This window comes from Apteryx rowi, unplaced genomic scaffold (genome assembly GCF_003343035.1).
Source record: "Apteryx rowi isolate R43461 unplaced genomic scaffold, aptRow1 scaffold_38, whole genome shotgun sequence".
Taxonomy (NCBI): Eukaryota; Metazoa; Chordata; class Aves; order Apterygiformes; family Apterygidae; genus Apteryx; species Apteryx rowi.
This window is the reverse complement of record NW_020450307.1, coordinates 641184-663459: the sequence shown is the minus strand read 5'-3', so window position 1 is coordinate 663459 and position 22276 is coordinate 641184. Positions and strand designations below refer to the sequence as shown.

At 37.4% G+C, this 22276-nt stretch overlaps 1 protein-coding gene across 10 annotated transcripts in view; it reads left to right on the top strand.

Annotated features, from left to right (window-relative positions):
• Positions 1-22276, top strand: part of VPS13D (vacuolar protein sorting 13 homolog D) — a 119011-nt gene that overhangs the window by 80949 nt on the left and 15786 nt on the right. For 8 of the 10 annotated variants that reach the window (XR_003254877.1, XM_026074096.1, XM_026074098.1 and 5 more), the window contains 2 exons: positions 9545-9677; positions 11487-11682. Coding sequence is in view for 7 of the 10 variants with exons in the window: in XM_026074096.1 (XP_025929881.1) it covers positions 9545-9677; positions 11487-11682 (329 nt within the window). In the remaining 3 variants the exon portion in view is untranslated. Of the gene's footprint in view, positions 1-9544; positions 9678-11486; positions 11683-12230; positions 12515-22276 lie in introns of all 10 variants that reach the window. The other 2 variants (XR_003254875.1, XR_003254876.1) reach the window with 1 other exon arrangement.

The following is a 22276-nucleotide window of genomic DNA, read 5'->3' as shown; positions in this document are numbered from 1 at the left end:
TCTCCTCGTGTCCCCCCCACTATTGTTTCGGGGCTGTTGCGGCATGTTCAGGTAAGGCGTCCAGGTGGCACTGCAGATCATCTTCAGTTTAACTTGCCTTTCATTCAGAGACTCTAGCAGTACGCTTGCAAGGGCTGAGCAGTGAGAATTTACATGGAAATGTGTAGCTTACAGGAGTGTGTGACAGAAAGTAATCGAAATTGCTGGGCAGAAATTTTCAGTACTGGGAGGAACGTTGTAGATGAGGCCATTTACCCACTTCCTAACAGCGTAAAAGACAGCAAACCTTATGGCCAATTACAGTGACAAGCAGAAACCATGGAAGTGGCACCTCTTCTTATATACAGAACATCTGGTATCTGTGATCGGTATCTTTGAAAGAGATTTTGAGATAAGAGAAAGGTAAAGGATGATCTCTAAGAATTTTGAAGTATGATGTTTATCTTCTCCTTCCTCCTGTTAATTTGTGGCATGTGGTGAAATGGTTGAACACACTGGGGAATGAAGCGAACAAAGAAGAATTTAAAATGTGCTATGCAAAATGTTGTCAAAAGCACAAAACGTGAAATTAGAAATAAACCTTTTTTTTAACCATGTAGATGACATAAAATTTGACCTTAACCTACAGGTTTTAAATGGCTAGCTTGTCATGAAGCAAACAGGGGCATGTATCCTGTATGTTGTATTTAAAATCTGAAGTAGCAGAAATGGGGAGTGGGTTTAAGATTAGCTGATTTTAGTCTTTACACAGCAGTCTGACTGTGTCTCCCTACTGTTTATTTGAAGAGGAAGCATATATAAAACTATGTTAAATAGTGCAAATCTGAACTTGCAGTTCCTTGGCTGTGTATCCCAAGGGAGGGAAGACATCACTCGTGTGTCCGTAGGAGATGGCTAGGATATCTTCTGAAGCTGTAACAATAGGTGAAATGATTGGCAGCAGTTTCACAGGTCTGAACAAGGCATCCTTTGAAGAATTGTTAGCTGTGTACGCTGCACAAATGATGGTAGGCTGGATTAATGTTAGCACTGGGTTTCCTTCTGAAATCTAAAGCGATACAGAAAGCCTCTGGGTTCTTAAATGGACTGCACTTGTGCATCCCAAGCTTGGTCATAGCTGACAGCCAGAGACGATGAAACTGCTTAGAAGGAGCAGGTGAGACTGGCCGTGTGGGAGGAAGCACCCTAGGTAAGCAAACGACATAAACACTGAAAATTAAATTGAAGCTGCTGTATATGTATACAGTATCAACAGAGGGTAAAGATGTTGTTAAAAAGCAAACTTAATCTGACAAGGTCCAAATATGTTGTTGCTATGTGTTACCTCAAGGAACTGGACTAGATCCCTTCAATTTCTTCTCGTGTTTTCAGTATATAAAGCTGGATTATTTTTTTTTGTGGGGGGGGGGGCCTTGTGTGTGTAACAGCACAAATAATTCCACTCCCAGAAATAAACAAACAAAAAGACCTTAAAGATTTGCAAGAGTTAAAGCTGGGGCAGGGGGTGGTGGTGCTGGTGCTGGAATTATCTGTTAAGAGTATTAGTTGTTTAATAAAGCACAGTTGTCCTCCAGATGAACCCGCCAGTGACTCTGCAATTGGGGTCATTCCAAGTTCATGCTGTGGACTTTTGACTGCCTTCTGTGTATGTGAAAACAGCCGGTAGTTCCTGCAGGGATCACTCATTCAGCCCTGTAACCCAAAACGCCTGCCAGCGGGCACCTGCTGGTGCAGCCCCGCAGGAGGTCCTTGAGGGAAGCTGCCCAAGGCAGCGGGCAGCCGTGGGGATAAAAACAGCAGGGGCTCCCCCGGGACACCCAGCTAATGGGGCATCCATACAGGCGGCTCATCGGGGGACTTCACGGATTACGCAGCCAACATGCCGTTGTCAGCATCCATTAGGAAGCTTAGTTAACGATGGGATGCGAGCTAATTAAAGCTCCTTTACTTCGGTTATATGACATAAACGGGGTGGAGAATTGCCGCACAGCATCTCAAGAAACATATGTTTCTTCAGTGGGAAAAGTGGTTGCCTCCTCTTGGTTGTCAGTAATTTAGAGAGGTCAAAGTTTATATATCTCTTAAAATYGGAAGCTGATGATAGCATTTTTGTAGATTTAGTATTTTCTAAATTAAGGCCGCATCGGTTCCGGTCATAGTTCCATTATACATTTCTTTTTGGAGAATTATGACTTGATTGTAAATGCTTTTTGGCTTGGCCTGAAGAGTCCTCTGTGTTGAGGATGGTTTTTAACAATTAACCTGGGTATGTGTTAGCATGTGAAGGAAAATGTTAAAAGTATGTAACATAGATTAAATGAATTCAGAAACTTTTCTGCCTGAACCTCTGAGTAATTATGATTTCTTTTTAGAGGTTGACAAAAGACATGGTTAAAGTATTTTGGGGAACAACTTTAAATAGCCAAGTTTTAAATATGAGAAAGAAAAAGCTAAAACCTTTTCAAATACTTAAAACATTTCATTTTTTTAGTCTTAATATAGTGCATGGTTGACCAAACAGGGATTTAAAAGGAGGAAGCTGTGTTGCCTTTCTGGTTGCTGAGGCCTGTTTTGTAAAACTAGATGTGTACTGTTTGTACCTTCCATTTCATAGCAATGCACATGTAAAGAAAATTAAATGTGCATCTGATTAGTAAAGAAGCTGCCTGAGAAGAGATTTTTATGATAAGTCACAGAAATGCATTAACCATCAATCTTGAGACATCACAATAAAAGCACAATCGAATGAAATAAACTTGGGCTGAAGAACTTACTAGGCAGCCTTTAACTGTCCCACTGCATCTACCCAATAATACTGTTAAGATTTTTTTTTTTTCTTTTTCTTACCCTTTCAAGGGAGTAACACCAAGATTTGAGGATGGCTTGCTGCTCTGAAATAGAGTTTCTCTGCCGTAACAAATTCTGGCAGTGTGTATGTACGTCTGCTTAGCCTATAACTTGTACACAGCACGGACTTTTTTTGCCTCCACTGCAAAATAAAGGCTGCTTAGTTTTGACCTGCTGTATCTTGCTGTCAGAAGACAGTGCAAGGTCCGTATCGCAATCATACTACTGGTCTAGATGTACTGCTGAAATATATATAACGAGAGGAGTAGGAAATAAATATCATTATAATGATATTTCTAGAAAGCAAAAAAATGCAAGGGACTAAACTTAGACACATGTTAAACATTTATGCATAGTCCACTGTATTTAATCAGTACTTCCACAACTTCTATTCAAAAGGGATGGTGTGGATGAGGAGAAAATACCCTTGTTAAAAACAAAACAAACCAACACCCACCCCCCCCAAACCCCAAAACACAACTCAAAAGAAAGCACCCTCTGGTTTCTAGTGCTATTCATTTCTTTGAGTTCATTATATAATTTATAGATGTGTTTTATATAAGATAACTGTTTTATATATGTGATATGTATATTTAAAATAAAATGTCAAATAATATTTATACATTATCAGAATGAATATAGCTCCATGTTATGAAAGCAGCTTATGAGACGTAGAACTTTAAATAGTTTTCTTTGTAAAAACATGACAAATTTTGTAATATATAAGCTTAAGAATACATACTTTGTAGGTTTTTCAAAATTTACCAGCTACTATTTACTTTTTATTTATTTATTTATTTATTTTTTTAGCATTGTACTGTTAGGTTCACAGTATACACTGATTTGTGAGATATTTATTCCTTTCAAACAGTCTGTGCTGTGATACAGATTGCTTCTGTCAGTAGTGCATCAGACAGGAAGTGAATGTCAAAGTAGCAGAGGAGAGAAAAATGAAGTTCCAAAATCGCTGTTCCTGCTTAGGGCTGTAAGGAAGTGTCATTTGACAGAAACTCTAGTTCGGAAATCTGATTATCGCTGTTGTTTCTCTGTCTGTTAACTACTCATACAGCTTTTGTTTCCTGTAGTAAGCAGCTCTTGTTTTTCACGTGGACACTTAAGGGTATTTAGGGGAGTTATTGTTGAAACTGAGGAATGACTTTTAATCATCATGCCTAGGGATTTTCCTGTTTTGGAAAATGTAAGAGTGTGTGTGAGAAATGGAGATTACATAATTCACAGTTTACATTAGGCTTTCCAAATTAAATAAATTTGAAATACTCCTTTCTCCACTGCTGAAATAACATGCTTATGTGCTTTGGTCCCGAGAATCAGCTTTTATTATGGAGGAAAAAGTAGGAGCCATCGCCAAGGTGTGGTGTTGAGGGCTTTCTGAAAGCTGGTGCTTGGTGGTGAGAGTTGCATGGAGTTTAACAAAGTATTTTTTTTTAAAGGAAATCTGCAAAGCAGAAGTAAAAACTGAGTAAACCTTCTGCTTTCTATTTTAAATGCAGTTGGCTGTGAGGTTTACACAAAAGTTGTAAGTGACCTCTATTTAATCTAATTACTTTCTCCCTTAAAATTCCATCTTGGAATGTTCTACTTTGCTCAATCAATAATATTTAAAAATGAACAGTTCTCTGGTGCTAGAGTTACAGTGGGACGTTTGGACTAAAGTCATAATTGAGTATTTGTCCTTTTGGGATGTCCTTAGTGAACCAGGCAGTGCCAAGAGCTTAAAAAGACTTTAAAAGATTACTTAAACTCATTCCCATGCTGTGTGCTTCATGCATCTGGCTCAGAGGGAACATGCAGTACACAGTCGAGAACTAACTCAATTTTCATTTGCTTTGAATTCTTCTTGCACCACATAAGCCTTATTATTTGGCATACRCTTTGATTCACAAAACACTGTATGTTTTCTTTTCTTTTCTTTCTTCTATTACTTAAAACAGCTAAGGATGCATAGTCTGTGTTACAAGTTTTTGTGGCATAACTATCTTAAGTGTTGTGCCTTTCATTTAAAAAAAATCAAGAATAGATTGGTTTTATACACAGGTATTATTTCAGTCACTTTTGCAGATCGTGGTAGGTGGTTAATATCAGTCAGTGACACTGTGTAAATGTGGAACAAGAAATGATGAACAGCCTGTTTCCTTGAGTCTCCAGAGGAAGCTCGGGTACGCCGGGTATAGCTTGGTTGCGACAGAATGGCCAGCATGCCCCTGGCGTACAGAAGTGTAATAAAAACTTCCAGTAATCGTGAAGCACTGAGAGTGGTTTACATCTTCTTCCAAAGATAATGCTCACAATAGCATAATGTCCTGGAATGGAGTTAGAGGGAAATGTGAACATCATTTTATTACACCCTCCCCAGGAGAATCAGTTTATGGTAGACTATACGGGCTTGAGTTAACAACGTGTGGTGGGGCGTATCTTCTGCTCGCAATGTTACCAGCATAGTTCCATGACTTCCAGTTGATAGCTTCGCATCGCATATGAACTGGTGTGGGATGCAAACCAGGAATCAAGTGTCTGTAGAATGTAGACTAGGGAGAAAAGGTCAGCCCCCCTCCATAGTGGGGAAATCTGGAAAGTAGCATTTCCTGGGGGATAAAAAGAGTCAAAGAGGAAAAGAAAATGTCTATGAACGAAAGTGGAAGAATGCTAAGATCACTGGAGCTCTTCTGCAGAGGTGGTCCTTTTTCTGTCCAGGCAGAATGCATAAGGCAAAGCATGAAACAATGCATATTCTTCGTAAGTTGAAATATTTCTAGTCCCTGAAATGGCAAAACTTTTAATTAGTAGTCTGGATGACTCATACTTTACTTCATTTGGAAAYGCTGGGGTAAAATAAACTGCCTCCTTGCATGTACTGCTACACTCAGTGACACTTCTGATACCTGTTACTAGGAAGCAGGTACCCATCCTAGCTAACACTGACGTACCTTGTTGCAATTTTGCTTTAAGGAAAAGGATAACTAAAAGGAAGAAAAAATCAAGGTAAAAGATCAAGCTCCTAATTTGCTTTTTGATAAACAACTAGACAAGTCATTATGAAAATTAGGATAGAAAGGAAGGGACTCGCTTTCAAAGYGCTTTGATTAGTTGCATGTTTATTCCATAGATTGTTGTATTTAGTAAGGTTGGCATTTAAATGGTCTTAATTAGGCATTGAAGTTATCACTTCTCACTTTATTAACAAAAGCCAAGGGAGACAAGGGTGTGTCGCACTTTTGTTGCCACCATTTTTTTAAATCTGGATACCCTTTGGAAAACTCACATGACTGAGTTAACAGTTCAGCAACCCACCATTATATTGTAACTACTTCTTTACAACTGAAAGGTCTTAATATCTAATATTGCACTTTTCAAAGGAGGTGTGATATTTGAAAAGGGGCAAATCTGTTTTTGTGCATTAACTTGTTCCAAGTCTCCTTTCCTTTACAAGTTACTGTTTAACTGGGTGTTTAAACTGAGCTTAAGCTGCTTAGATTTCTGATGTTTATTCAAGTTTCTGATCCTGAAAAAACTTGCAACTGTTGAGTAACTTTAAAACTGTTTTTCATAATATGTTGATTTTAGTCTGCACAGATGGGGCATAGGGTGTTCTGTTATTTTAGAAACCTTCTTCTTCCTTATTTAGGTAGATACAATCCTGTTTGCTGAAACGGACTTCAAAACCCTTTCAGGGAAAGTATCTGAGGTGCATAGAAAAGGATAATTAAACATTTCTGATGCCCAGGAGTTATTTCACTCATGATGCATTACCTATATTGGATAATTGAGAAATGTAGGCTATAGTGTTTAATTATGTAGGTCTGGTTCTGATTATGAATCAGGATAATGCCTACACTATAGTCTGAACCTTTACTGCAAATTGAGTCTCTACTTCACAGCAGAAGATGGCAAGTTGTTTGCTTGTTCTGCAGACCTTAAGGTGACTTGCTAATGCCTGTAAATATCTCAATTATTTTATCTTCACTGTTGTTTTATTTCTAATTAGCAAACTTGACCACATTTCCTGCTCTGAGATGCAGAATGTAAAGTTCTGCTATGGCCTCCAGCTGGAAAATGTTCAGAAATGATGCAGTGCGCTTGTGTTCCATTGCTTCCTGTATAAATGATAGAGCTGGCTGCAAAAGTTTGGCTTTAGCCTTTGTTAAATAAGGCCAGAAAACAAACACCAATTTATTTACTTATTTTTGTCAAAAAGTAATGCAATGTGAAGTTCATGTTTTGTAATTAAACTCATGTTTAGTTTAGATTGTGTCACCTGACTCAGGGTGAAACAGAAACATTTCATGGTCCATTAGAATCTTTAAATTGTTCTATTTACAGCTGGAATTTTGGTGTTATTTTCTAAGTAACATGAACAAAAATATCCCCGTTTAACCTTGCCTTTTTTTACACTTCATGGAGACTATGAAATATACCATGTGATGACAAGATGAGCTTTTTAATTTGTGTACTTATGATTTTTTTCTTCTTTTTGTCCTTTACTAAGAAAATAATTATTTCTGTACATTAAAACAGAATTGTTATTGACTATAAGAGGTCAGGTTCTTTTTCACAGAGGAAAGAAAATCTGAGAGAAGAACTCAAGGAAAGCTGGAATAGTGGATTTGACCAATTTAGGCAAAAAAAAAAAAAAGCTGTTAGAGTTTACCAGTTTTCATCAATAATAATAAGTTGTTTTATTCTTGCCAGCGGTGGTCTGATATGCACTGATATAATTTTCAAAAAGGGTTCTTGAAAATCATTTTCTAGGCTTGACAAATTCCTTAATGTGGTTTGAATTTTAGGGCTTGTAGAACCTTTTGATTTTTATAGCAACTCCTCTAATCCTCCTAAAGCAAACTATTTATCTCCTGTCCCTCCTTCCCCCCCAACCCCCCACCCCCCCAAAAAAAATCCAAGCCCAAACATGGTTATAAGATAGTTTCAGGTCAGTTTGTATTTCTAGGCTAATTAAAAATAACATCTACATTAAGTTCACAAAGAGGTCAGAAGTAATTCAGTCAGTGATCTGTATGCTCTGTTTTGTGTCCGTGTGATCAAGTCACAGGAAGGGTCATGGGATTTAATTTTCATTCATGTGGTTAAAGCCTACTTCTTGAGATAATTGGAGCTATTGGACTAGTTTGTCTTTCTGAGCTGGCAAGTATCTAAAACTAGGAATCATGTCAGTAGCAAAACCCCACTCCCAGCCTTGAACAGGATGACAGGAGGGAGGCTTGGTCATTGCATCAAGCACATAAAATAACTACTTGTGTGTTTCATTTTTTTAATCATATATTAGAATTGGGATTACAAACTAGATTTTAGTTGTCTTTGTGTGTGTATAACTTAATCTTTTTTTGTTGTTTTGTTGTTTGTTTTTTGTTTTTTACATATACGGATGCAGAAGAGACAGTATTTGCAACAAAGCTAAGCTGAGGGATGGAAAGGGCAATGTCCAAACACAGTTCTTAAAGAATGAAGTACTTGTCATAGGGGAGGTATGCTAGTGCACGACCATAGTGATTTCACCTGTTACTGAAGCCATCTAGATCTTTGATACTCTTGTGGTACCTGGTACGCTCCCCAACCCTAGTGTAAGACATAACAGGCCATTAAAATCTCTCTCCCTTAAAAATTAAGTACATTTATTTATTGAAAGGAGAAGACTGTAAGAATGTTGATGCTAGTTAGGGGAGGTACAGAAGATGAACACTGCACAACCAAAAATAGCTAATATTTGGAGGTGGTTATAGGAAAACACCTGCTAGGAATCCATTCCTTTAATAATATCCTGAATATGAGGTAAGATTCCATGTTTTTTTGTCACCCTTTCTTGCCTGCACTCCAGGATTTCTTTTGTATCTGATTATGTCAAAATGTAGGTCAATAGATCAGAACAGATCATTCTTATTTGGTGCCCTTTTATTGACTGATATTCAGTAATGGTTAAGAGTTCTCACAACAAATACTGCTTGGATTTATACTTTTTTTTTAATCTAATTTGTCTCAAATATTGCACTATACCGTTAAAGTTAGGCATAAAGGTTAAAAATGTGTCACACAAATTTAAGATTCTCCTTAGATCTTTGTTTTACACTGTATAGCACCTGTGGACACTGTCAGCACAACCATCCTCAGTGGTCATCCCGTGTGTTGCAACAGACATGACGTGGCTCCCCACCAGCTCTTTTCACAATAGAGCCACTTCTACATTGTGTTACTGAAATGAATATAACTTTTGCAAATGTTTTGGTCTCATGACAAGAATATTTGCCTTGAAGCTTTTCACATATCTCTGCAGAAGAAAAGCTTTGTATCTAAATAGCATTCGTTTGAGTTTTCCGAGAGGTTATAGTTGGGTCACTGGCACTTTACTTCTTTTGGTGCATTTTTCACAGACTAGTTAATTGGATTTGACAGACTTTGTATATTTTGCCTTGACCACTGTAGTTGGGCACCTAATGGGATTTCGACTGTCATCTTAGGTCTTTAAGTTGCAACAGTTGAAAGTACAGGTTACAGTAATTGTTTGGCGCTTTCTTCATGGCAAAAGAACTGGAGTGATTGTGTATGTGTGACAAAATGAGTTGTATAAATTTGTATTTCACAGCTAAAACCCAAGAATTTTCTTCAATAAACCTATATAAGAGAAACACCTTTTGTTCTTTTAATAATAGAAAAAGTTGCTCTCTTATAGTTTGCTGGGACCTTATCGGATGGTTTAGGAAAGACAATGGATAACAGACATCAAACCGAACGAGAATACATTCGATATCATGCTGCAACTAGTGGAGAACATCTTGTTGCTGGAATCCATGGACTTGCACATGGTAACCTCAACTGTAATTTTATCCCCTTTATCTCTTAGTAATGAGCAGATTAAAAAGAACAGGGCATTACATTTTGTATTATTTGAGTGCCAAATGTTAAAATGCAAATGATTGTGGTTGGACTGTAATTTTCCCATGCTTGCTTTCAGTTCCCCAAACCTGAGTTTCCTAAGAATTAGAACAGCAGTTTAAAGTAGCATTTCACCATTCTTTTGTTCTGTGTTTTTTTTCTTTAAGTCTACTGAAAGTTAAGATAATGAATTTGTGTAAAAGACAGCAGACTAGTCTTAATTTGGCCAGAATTTCACATCCATTTAGTTCATGATTTATCTGCTGAAGTAAGTTGAATCAATACAAGCCAAGTTTAAATCAAATATTTACATTTTGCATCATCTTGGCTCTGTTTGTTTAAAAGTCATTCTTTTAGTGCATCTGTTGCAGCTTGTATAAAGGTTAAGTCTTAGTTTCACCAAAATGTAATCTTTTCTGTGATGAGCAGAAAGCCTATTATACCGGAGAAATGGCTCAGCTCTATCTCCAGAGTCACACTGGTATTGCTTTTGTGATGAAGATGACTCACTTCAGAGACACTGGTTCAGTCCTTTGGCCCCTTTCATATTTAATTCTAATGGTAAAGGTATAATGGAGGCATAACAGTCCTGTCATGAAGAGTCCATGGGGAGATTTAAGTGGATCATGAGAGAGGTCTCTTTAAACCAGGTCTGTCTCATACCAGTATGTTGTAAAGTCTGGTATAAATTATGTTGGTAGAAATACATGAAATCTGAAATATATCAGTGTTTACTGAAGAGTCAATTAAAAGTATTTCACTGTGCCATTATATCCATTAATTAGCAAGATTGTTCTAGTCTTAAGTCTGTGGGGGGGGTTTTCAAAGAGGCAAATAACTGTTAAAACCTGTCTGTTTAAATGCAGGCATTAACAATAAGCTATAGTTACTCAAGAGAAGCAATTTAAACACTCTGAGCCATGTGCTTCTCAAATTTGCAAGTTAGATTCTGCCTGGTCTGTACTTTAATCATAGACTTTAAGAGAGTGCCCACCTACAGGAAAGCTAAAGGATCAGATGGTGGTAAGCATTTTTAAGTGGGGCATTTAAGCCAGTTCACCACAAATCATGAAATTCTGATCATGGAGACAGGACATTTTTAAAGCACATCCTCAGGTTATTATGAACTGTTCCGAGTCTTTTGAAGCCTCAGTAGGTTCTTCATTTCATCTGAGCACTCGGATTCTCAGCGGCGCTGGTGTTCAATATAAAGGTTTGCTGACTATGTCACAGGTAAAATCACATAATGCCAGTTCAAAATAGTTTACTTTTTCTGGTGAAGAAATGCAGTTTTTCATTTTCTATCTCAAACCGTATAGGCCTTTGTGGTAATAGGATTTTGTCCCATTGTAAGTAACTGTTTCAGAAACAGATGAGAATTGTTTATATAAATAAAGCTTGGACATAAAATAGTACAGAAATATAAAATAATACATGCGTTAAATAATTGATTAAAACTTGTTCTGTGGGATGTCATTATGTGTGTGTATGCATGTAAATATTATGTAGGTAAAAATTAAAAAAATTTATAGATGCTTACACATACACAGTATAAAATTACGAGCTAATACAATCAGTTTTGAAATAGTTTTTGTATTACTTTAAATGCACAATGCATCTCGGTCAAGTTTGAAAGTAAATCATTTAGGCAGAAAGTATCAACTGTAGCAAGAGTCTGTATTTTGCTTTATTTTTAGAGGCAATACTTTTGGCCTGTTTGCTGTTCTTGTCTCTGCTAGGTATCATTGGAGGATTGACAAGTGTGATAACTTCAACAGTTGAAGGTGTGAAAACTGAAGGAGGTGTCAGTGGTTTCATTTCAGGCCTTGGGAAAGGGCTGGTTGGCACAGTAACCAAACCAGTGGCTGGAGCTTTGGATTTTGCGTCAGAAACGGCACAGGCAGTGAGAGACACTGCAAGTCTAAGTGGCCCCAGGTCAGTGAGCAGTTCATGTTTGCAATCAATAATATATTTAAAATGCATACTGCAATACCTGTTGCAATTTCCAATCTGATTATCTTTCTTGGCCCAAGGGAACTGTAATTAATTAAATTTACTGTGTACTATTAGTGATGTGTCCCATTTTATTCAATCTGCTTTTTCTTTAAAACATAGCATTTGTTGGTAAGCTAATATTGGTGAAATTGGCACAGAAAAGCTGTAAGATAGGAAATTTTAAACTACTGAATCAGATTAAAGGAAATTCTTAAAAATAAAAAGCCTATTTATAATAAGATTAAATTTCACCTTGGAATCCTCATGCAGAGTTGAAATGAAAGGGTTTTTTCCCTGTTCTACCCCCAGCATCCATTTAACTGTGTAGGAAAGCAATTCTTTGGAAGTTTGAAGAATTCTGGAGTCAATATAGTGTCATTACCTTCTAATTTTCCTTTTGTTACGGTAGTTCTCATTTACAAAAAGTGTGAATGTATGCCTTTTGTGCATGTGCTCATCTTTTTCCTCTTACGTATACGGATGCTAAGTGTCAGCACATCTGGACAGATGCTTTGGCTTCCTTCCTGTGTTCGGTAACTAGCACAATGTGGTCTCTACAAAATGATGATTGTTTAAAGTAAATGAATATTCATTAGTACTGACCGTGAATGTGGGAGAAAGAGCATAAACTCTAAGAAGGCTACTCTGAGAGAAGACTCTCCTACTCTTTGTGGCCAAGAGGAAATCACTTTATATGATGGTACTATGTGTGTCAAGAAGTCCTGCTATTGTACGCAAGATCCTGTGTGCTAAAGGAGTGGGAAAAACAATCGTAAGTATATTTTATTTCCAGAGAGCTTAAAGGAAAATGTTTGCAAAGCATTGGGGTTTCTGGTTATTTTGTCTTCCCATTTGGCTTTTCCATTTCCTGTGTTTTATTATGCCACGCTTGGAATCCTGAGACGTCTACCATCAGTGTTTTAGTAAGGAACAATAAGCTTGATGAAGTGTGAGTGAGGTGCAGGAAACTTCCAGGAATGAACCTAGATGTACTTTGCTGTGAAAATAGAAGTGTTTGCATATATATGTCTCATGTTATTTGGTACTTAGCTGATTTGCAAAACGAAGAGGTCAAGGGTTACAATTTGGTAAGTAAATATGGTTACACAAAATTATACTAGAACTGCAATAGTGCATCCCCAAGAAACAGATTTATTATTTTGCTTGCATATGTCTTAATTCTGCAACTGTGCAGATTTTTTTTTTTCCCTTAACAGGGATGGGGAGGACAGAACACCTGGCTATACTCTGTTAGTTGTTGCATGAGTTGAGCTGTGTTATTAGTGTGTTTCAAGATGCACATATACTTAAAATTCATGTTTTGAAATACTTACATTAATGAGATACAAGCCTATATGCAGCAGTGATGTTATCAACAGCTGTGAAACTAGACAGCAGCTGGGAAGGGGAGACCACAGGAACCTTATCTGTAGCTTGCGTGCCTCTGCAACACAATTCCCTTGAACTTGTTAGCTGACAATTAAGAGATGAGATTAGGACAGCTGAGCTGAACCACATTTGAGCTTCCACTGAATTCTGAAATACTATTATCATAGGACAATATTGTGAAATGATTTTCATCTTTATGCACTTTTCACAAATATAAGCATTACATAGAAGCTTTATTTTATGGCCAGTGTTCTGTGAAAAGGCTCTGATCCATCAACAAGGAAAAATCGAAAAGAAAAACCCTTCTCACTTACTAATTTGGAAAACTTTTGTGTGTGTTTTGAAGGGTTGAGGGCTATGTGGAGGGGAGTTATGTTGCTTTTCCAGTTTACAAAATCTGATTAAGCTTATTTTTAATCAGAAGACAAATATACTTGAGAATACTTAGATAATGTGGGGAAAAAAATCTTTAAGCAATCCTGCACCCATGTTTTGTTTTGATACTTTTTTTTTTAATATGCTTATATAATCTATCAACCAAATTATTCTTTTAGGGGCTTAAAAAAAAGAACAACAAAGCATTTGGACGTTTTTTTGACTGCTGTGTACCAATATCCCCCTGTCGCATTTGTTAACTGTTCAAATATGTGTGGTTTGGAATCAAAATAAAATAGTGTTCCAAACCGAAGTTGCTGGCTCAGGTTGAATTTTCTGTTTAAGTATGCTGGGCCATGTAGACTCTTCCAAACTAAGGATACAAAAACAGCCAAGCCTGATGAAAATAAGTTTATGGCATTAACTGATCTCAAGTGCAGTTCTGAACAACTGAACACTGCAAGTCAATAAACATGGTAACAGCCCTCTCAACCTTATTTTGAGACTGACAGTATATAAGCAAGTCTCAGATATTGGTGCAAAGTTGAGTCAACCAGTTAATTTCAGCTGCCTTTAAATGGCATGATACATAATCATAAATTATAGGCCCTTTGGAATTCTCTTATTATGTGGTTGAAGTTGACTGGGGGGGGGGGGACATGGAAATTAAGACACTTGATTTTAGCCATTGGAACGGTTTTCCAAGAGATGGGGAATTTTAATTGAAATTGTAGGTTTTCCTAAAAGACACATTCTAATTTAATTCCAGTGAATGTTAATAGGAAAATGTGGGGTAACATTCTGTAGCCTGTGTTACTCGAGTGATCATGCTACATGGACATAAGTCTCTTTTGGCTTTAAAATTTATTGATTTGTGTTGGGACTCACTGAGGTAGCACAAACTTGGTGTTCGGAACATGGAGCCTAACTAGTAGGGCTGGGAATGAAGAAATAAAAAAATGTAGAAGAAACACAAAATGTGCCTGTAAAAGACAATTAATCGTGTGGTAGGCTTTCTCAACTAATATACTTCAAAGAGTATATTCTCAAGGTTTTCATGTTTTGAAGGTAAAATTAAATATTGCTCACTTAGTACTGAACCAGGACACCGCCATGTATGTCACAAACTTTGTCCTTGGACCTGGTCCAGATCTGATTTCAAGGGTCTTCACACCAATGTCAGTGATGAGACTCTGGCAAAGCAGACATTATTCTTTTGGTAAGCCCTTTCCAAGATTTATCTAGAAGCCAGAGAATAYATTTATCAGCTAGTACTCATTGCATTGCATAAATCTGGAAATGTTACTTTATCTGTCTAATCTGTAAATGACTTGGACATTCCTTCATATCCTTTTTTTCTTTCCCCCCCTTCCCCTGCCCCCCCCATGGGAAAACAGACCTTTATTATGAACTACTTTCTCAAATGATGTTTTCCTTTTGTGCAAGCGTGTCCCTCTTGCTCCTGTGGCACCCTGTTAGATGGCTGTAGACACTTGCTTTTCCTCAGTGAGCCCCACCTCCCATCTTCAGTCACTGTCAAGCTTGCTTTTATGGGTTTACATTTTTCTGTCATGAGTCCATCCAGATTCTCATTGCTTTTGTTGCGCTACTTTGAAATCCCCCAGTCTGTAAGTTCCCATCAGCATTGTGTGAAAAGGGACCATCATCTCCCTGTTCTGTGACAAGCTGTGCTCTTCAAGTCATCCAAAACTGTGCTGGCTGGTTTTACTGCCATATCACATTGCAAACTGATATCCAGTTTTTTGCTTATTTTCCCCTAAGACTTTTGTTGCTGTTGTTTTGTTTTACTGCTTTGCAAACAGCTTCTTGTCATTTAATATTTGTGTTCTGGATTATTTTTCCCAAGATGAACTGGGTTGCAATTTTTTAGGTTGAATCCAGTTTCATTTCCTGCCATATTTCTAACCTCTGCAGGTTCTATAGTGTTTCAGTGTCCTCACTGGAGTTTTAAACGCCTTGGTTGTTGTCCTCTGCAAATATAATTTTATATGCTGCTTTTAGCAGATCCTTGAAGTAAAGCAAGCCTAGCTTTGTGCCCACACATCTTGCAGCACCTCAGTAGACACTTCTCCCTGTTTAGCTGATCATTGTGTTATCAGTCTCATCTGCCTCCTATTAGGTTTTAATTTATCCTTGGTAACTTTTTATAGTTCTCTTAGAGGTTCAAATCCTCATATGTCTACTTGTGCTTGTTTGTAAATGATTATAGATTTTTTCTTGTGGTGGAAGTCATTTATCAAACAACAGCACCTGTGCCTCTTCAGTATGGATACTTTTATCTCAAAAGCTTAAACTGAATTTTCTCAGAAAATGCACCTCTTAGCTATTCTAGTTTATTAGCTAGAAACAGACAGTAATCCAGCATCCAAGACCTAAAATTATTTCTAAACAAATGAAGACCCTCAAGAGTGACTGGAAAACAGTTCTCTATTCCATTTATCTATTCAAAGAGGATTCCTTACTGCCAAGAGACACTTAGCGCCTGTAATTATGGCTGCAGTTTTCTTTTTTTCAGCTTTCCAGAAGAATTAAGTGTTTTCTTCCCCTTACTCAGAATTATTTTCCAAAAGGATGACTCAGATCAGAAACAGTATAGACTTTTCTGGACTACACTCCCCTGAAAACAGAAGTCTCACATGCTGTACTTCAAGAAACTAATCCTTTTTTGTTAAAAAGGTGTAAAACAAAACCAAAAAAACACTTAAGGCTTAGAGGGTTTACTACAAAGAAAATGGTGTCTCTGTCCAAACTTACATGACTGGGTCAGATGTGGTACTGAAGAGCTGGGAATAAATTAGTAAATATTTCATGTCATATTTATGCTTTCTTCCTTTAAAGCTAAAAGGTGTCAATTACATGCTGTAGTCGTGCAGTTTTCATAATTCTTTCTTAAAGCTCAAACTGATACTTCCATTAATGTTAAGGTTTAGATTAGATGCGTATGTAGAGGATTGACTGGTGGAACAGTAGTGCAGTTTTGAGACAGGACTCCATAGTCTGCCATGGATATGATCTCACTTCCTGAGGGGATCTCAGTTCTTGACAGTGGTAGGAATTTTCAGATGCCAGTGTAATCCTTTCAACATTTCTTTACTTCCTCGTAGAGCCCTATGCAAGGAACTTGAACAGGAGAGGCATCTTGATTGCTCTGGTTTCCAGAGTGCCTAAAGCCATGAGAACTGGAGATGGAGCGCAGCGCAGCCCCACATTTCGCTACGCTTTGGAATCTCTATTACTCACACAATGACTAATCCTTAAAAAGTCAGTCCTTAGTTGTAAGACTTGCTATTTCAAAAAAATACAAATATAGTTTGTAGAGCAATAAATAATTTCTTTTGCATTTTATTCTGTCTGAGATCCAGAAAGAGAGGACAGGAGAGTTAAGACAAATTTGCGTGTGTGAGAAATACACTGGCTGCAATACTGTAACTGGAAAGAAGCGAGGGAAAAAACAGCTTTTTCTTCTCCCCCCCCCCCGACTGACACACTGACATCTCGCAATTTGTTCCCTTTGCCATCCCCCTCTAGGACAAAGAGCTGAAGAATAATTACTTGGGGAGCACAGCCTCTGTTTTTCACAATAAAGCAGAATTAGCTATGCATGGTTGAAGAAAATAGGCCTGATGCATGCAGTTTTCCTGATTCTGCAATCCACAGGATATAGTTTAAAAAAAGGAAGAAAAAAAAAAAAAAAAAGAACCTTTAAAACATTCAAGTTGCTTCATACTATTTTACTGTAGGCTCTATAATCCTAGAGCCTCATGTATAAAAATCTCACGTAATTTCCAAAACAATACATTTCATTCTATGAAAGCATTGTTCACTGCTTATCACCCAGCAGAAGTCCAGATTAATGGGAGAATCTAAACTCTGCATTAACACACCCCTCTCCCTTTCCTTTTTAGAGAGTGTAAATGGACGTAAGTTGGTTCCAGTCATATACCAAACTATAACACCTCTTTATGCATTACTGCAAATACTTTGCTTTAATTCTGAATAAATTTTTTCCAGGAGAAAATTTTCTTCATTGGTAGATACCATTCATGTTTGGAATATTTGTGAAGTTAGTTGTCTTTACAGTTGACTGTCCCCCTTTTTTGAACTTGCCCTAACTACTCAGATTGACTGGGGGGAATAAAATCACAGGGTTTGGACCTATGGCAGCTACATAATACTTCATTAATATTATATAGATGCAATTACTTTAACATTTGCTGTATATGAATATTTTTAAGTAATAGGCTTTAGAAAAAATCAGCAGTTACTGGCTTGGGTTAAGCAGTATTTAATGCATAATGTAAGGCACCTTTGAGTTGATATATTATTTCTGATTAGCCTCTGGAGCTTGCTAGCTAGACTTAGGCAGCAGGATTCAAGATAGGCAAACTTGAAAACAAAGACCTTTGCTGTTTTTAAAAAGACACTCCTTCAGTCTGAAGGGTGTTCATATGGTGCAAAGGTTGTTGCTGAAGCTGTTCATTAGCACTTTCTTTTTGCATTTAATTTCCATTTTTGTGCAGTCTACAACCTAACAAAGAGGTTTTAGACCCCCTAAATTCTAATACTGAATGCTAAGGCTTTCGTTAAGACTTGTGTAACTTCTTTTTGTTTAAAACCTTTTGCTGTGCCATGCCAGAATGTATTCCTACTGTTAAAACTGAACAGTAGCTTGGTTTTCTATTGTTGCTGTGTTCACCATTGGTACATTACTGTTAACACTAAGAGATACTTTAAGAGAGACTCTGAGGGACTGAACTGTAAATCTGAGTGTCTATTTCATAGGTAAGAAAATTTTTCTACTGTAATATTAGTGTTTAATTTGACATTTGAGGGCAGAACGATACCCTGATTGAATACAGACTGCTGGGTAAGGGGCAGAAATGGCCAGGAGCACCAGAACAGAATGTTGTGAGGGGAGGACAGATGAGTGGAAAAGGGAAACATTAAATAACTGAATAATGCTGAGTAGTCAGTAGAGCATAAAATGTGCAATTACATCTTTCTTGAGATGTCCATTCATTATTATCAACAAATAGTTTTAAAAAGATGAATACAGTTCTTGCTGTGATAGTCCCTGCAAAAAATAAAATATTTACTAGTGCTTTGAGAAGCTACAGCTAGAGGCAAGTGTGTTTGGCTGAATGGTACAGCATCAAGCAAAATTTGCATAGTTTTCACATTAAACAAAAGACGGTTGCTGTAGCTGGGATCAGAACAGGAACTGGATTAAGCTTCATTGTGTACAATAACTGGTTTGGAAAAAGTTGCGCAGGGACACGAACTTGCTTTGAACTTTCTTGCGTTAAGCAGGTGATCAGAGTCTTATTCTTGCAAAACCCACTTCTAACTTGAGGTTTACTTGAGAAATTTTGTGGCAAGTACTTTGACGGCTTCAGTATGGGCAGTAAGCTAGGGTGGCATCATTTCTGACAAAATTGGATAGATCCATTCAGTGACTTAAGTTATCCAGGTCCCTTAAGCAGGTCACCTTATATTTGAAAGAACAGTTTTTAAAGGATGAAAAAGCATTTCAGTTGTGAAACTAAGTTTGTTAGGAAAAAGCATTATATTGCATTAGAGCAGCCTCATATGAAGGGAGGCAGGTGAAAACGGACATCACGGCTACACTAGCTCACTTTCAAATGCTATATACTTTTCAAGATGTGAAAGTTGACTCCTTTGGGGACAGGCAGACATTTGGATGTCTGGAAACTCATGCTTTCTAGTTGGGTTAAATCAATGCACCATCATATAGGCCTGTTATCTACCAGAAATTTCTGCAATTACAAACTCTCTTCTGAAAAGCTGAAAAGAGCTTTTAAACCCCTTGCTGGATTTACCACGGATTTATTCCACTAGTTACGCTTTACGTGGCAGTTAAGAGGAGGACTGCGTTCACCCCACAAAATAAAATTCCAATACAGTGTGCCCACTCGCAGTATTTAGCTATTAATTGCCTTATGATTTTAGTCTATCTAGATACAAACATATTTACAGAAAGGTGCACATTTAAACAGGGGAGAAAACCTCATTTTCTTGAAAATATTTCTATTTCTAGAGCCTGCATATTTTGCCTAGTTATCTCATATTTCAGCAAATGCTTTTGGACATGAAGTCCAAAAGGAAACACCTTTGCTGTAYTGTATGTTTGCTGTATGTCTGGCATTCGTTTTTTAGATCCTTATTTAGAAAGCTCTCCACTAAGTGATGTTGTTGTTGCAGTGTATTCTATGTCATAGTTATCTTGGTTTTAAATTATTAGACAAAGTTATAGATTTAACTGGTCTGCAAGGATGTGAATCATTTGCAAGGATATCTCCCAGAATGGTACTGGAGAGGGTCTGAAAAACTAGATTCATCTGTTAGCATCAGCAGAACAAACTAAAAAGTCAACGAAGATCAGGCAATGAAGTATTCACAATTTCCATTCACAAATCTAGTTGCTTAGAATTAGATGGGATAAGTGAAAAACATATACACACCAGAAATGAGCAAAAGCGTTATTCAAAACAGACATCTCTGTTAAAATGTACCAGGACAAATCATCAGACTGCATTAAACCAGCCAGACTTGATCCCCATTACTGAAAACATGTAATGCATGTTTTGTGGGGGGGTGTTAAGTAACTTTTGGCCTTGTTACTAGTATTTTCAGTTTATAAAAATAATAGAAAAGATTAAACTGGTGTTAATGCAATAGCAATATAGTATTTATTTACTTAAAGCACAAAAGGCATGGACTGCTCACCAGTGCAGTGGCTTTATGACCTCATGTCCAGAAATATGTTTGTTKTACCAAAGGGGTCAAATCTGGTACAGTAGGTCTAGGGCAACTTTCTTGGAAGTAATTTTTACTAGTCTTTCCTGCACTGAAGAAGGTAAAAATAGATTATCAGTACTGAAGAACAAGTACACGCGTATCTATTATACACATAATCAGTAAGAGGACAAATGACAGACCATGATAAGGAGCAAGTGTGTACTGTGAAACAGTCCTTACAAATAGCTATCTCAATGTCATAGCACTACTCTTAGTCCTTGTGGCTTCCCTTGTACTTACTTCTGTTGCATGTGTTTGGGACACCATCTTTCAGTCGTCCTTCCATTCACTTCCACTCCAGATGATTTTTGACTTGGGATCACTTTACTGGTTTCTTTACATCCTTCATTTCATATCCTGTATCGGGAAGCGTCCTTTAATTGCTGCAGTAACTAGGCTCTGCCTAGAGAGTATCTAAAGGTGGACTTTCTCCATTCTGAACCAAACACCTTTCTGTAGGAAATGCCTCCCATATATGAAGTGAAGCCTTGTTTTCTCTTCTACATACTGCATTTCCAGTAGTACTAGTTTTGTGTAACAAGAATTACTTCATACGCCTTCCTGCTAAGCATAAAAATCATGGCATCAGGTTTTCTGAAGTTTCTCCACATCTTTAAAATAGTAGAACTATTAAAACATGCTGATGGACAGGTAATACTGTTTACACTGGTAAGATTTTATTTTCAAATTAAAAGATACAGCATTGCTTTATAACTAATGCTGCTTCTATGGAGTGTGGCAAGCCAGATTAGTTTAGGTTCATATTTATGTAGTAATTACAGGCTTACTTGAAAGCAGTTGACCTTTTGACAAGGAATGTGCTAATGTACTGCTTACCCTGTTTACCTGTTACTAGACAGATTTTTTTCCTTTGTCACTAACAGCAAGTTTTTATGTTCAGTCCTAGTCCAGAGTCTGTATGTGGGAGCCCAGGGCCTGCTGGGATAGGGTTTTACACTTGTGCTGTCCTTTTGCCCTTCCACTGAACTCTTTTCATTTCAGCCATGAGCAAACAGTCAGTGCCTGAACTAACAACCCTGCAATCCTCCAAAGCACGCCTCGCTTACAGTACCAAACAAAGGGAGGCCCGCGTGGGCCGGCCCAAGCCAAGGAATGCAGCTTCGGGGTTCTGCTCCATAAATTTAACCAGCACGACAAAAAGGAGATAATATGAGCTTTCGTGATGATCTGAAAGGGGGAGGTTTGTGTCCCATTGATTGCGGTCTGGCCTATTGCCAGGCCCCAAGCCTGACCGACAGTTGAACCATATCGTTAAGGCGTGTAATACAGCTCAAGTCTTGTACAGCAGCCAATGAGTACATATCCAGAGGGCAAAAGTTTATAAAGAGTTGAGGCTGTCCTGTTTAACCCTCTCACACTGCATGTAATATATACTGCTGCCATTCAGAAATAGTCACATTGCTATTAAAAATGTAAACCTTCAACTTTTTTTACTTGGAAAAAATACATGTGTGTCTGATTTCTAATGTGCAGCAGATTTATAAAGTGATCTGACAAAAATATGTAAAACTGATCCTTAAAAAAAAAAAGAAAAAAAAAATCCAGACCCACAGCTCTTTTTAATACTATTTTATCCGTAGTTGCTTACTTTTTTGTTCAGAGATATCTTCTGGGTTGTTGTACGAGCTCTTTCATGTAGATGGAGCTATTTATTGCCTTGATGTCACCTCATTTAATATGTGGCTGGTATTTTTATGGATAATTTTTTCACCTAATGTTGCTGTTAACATGTGGAAGGCTCTTTATCAGTTTTGCATGTACAGCCAGTTGATTTAAATTGTTCTTGCAAATGTTAACTTTAAAAATCACCTTTCTCCTTCTGTTAAGTTTGTGGTTGAGGACTTTGCTGTGCTTCTTGCAGCACTACTTGCACTAACTGAAAAATACATGATGGAGTCTGTAGAAAACA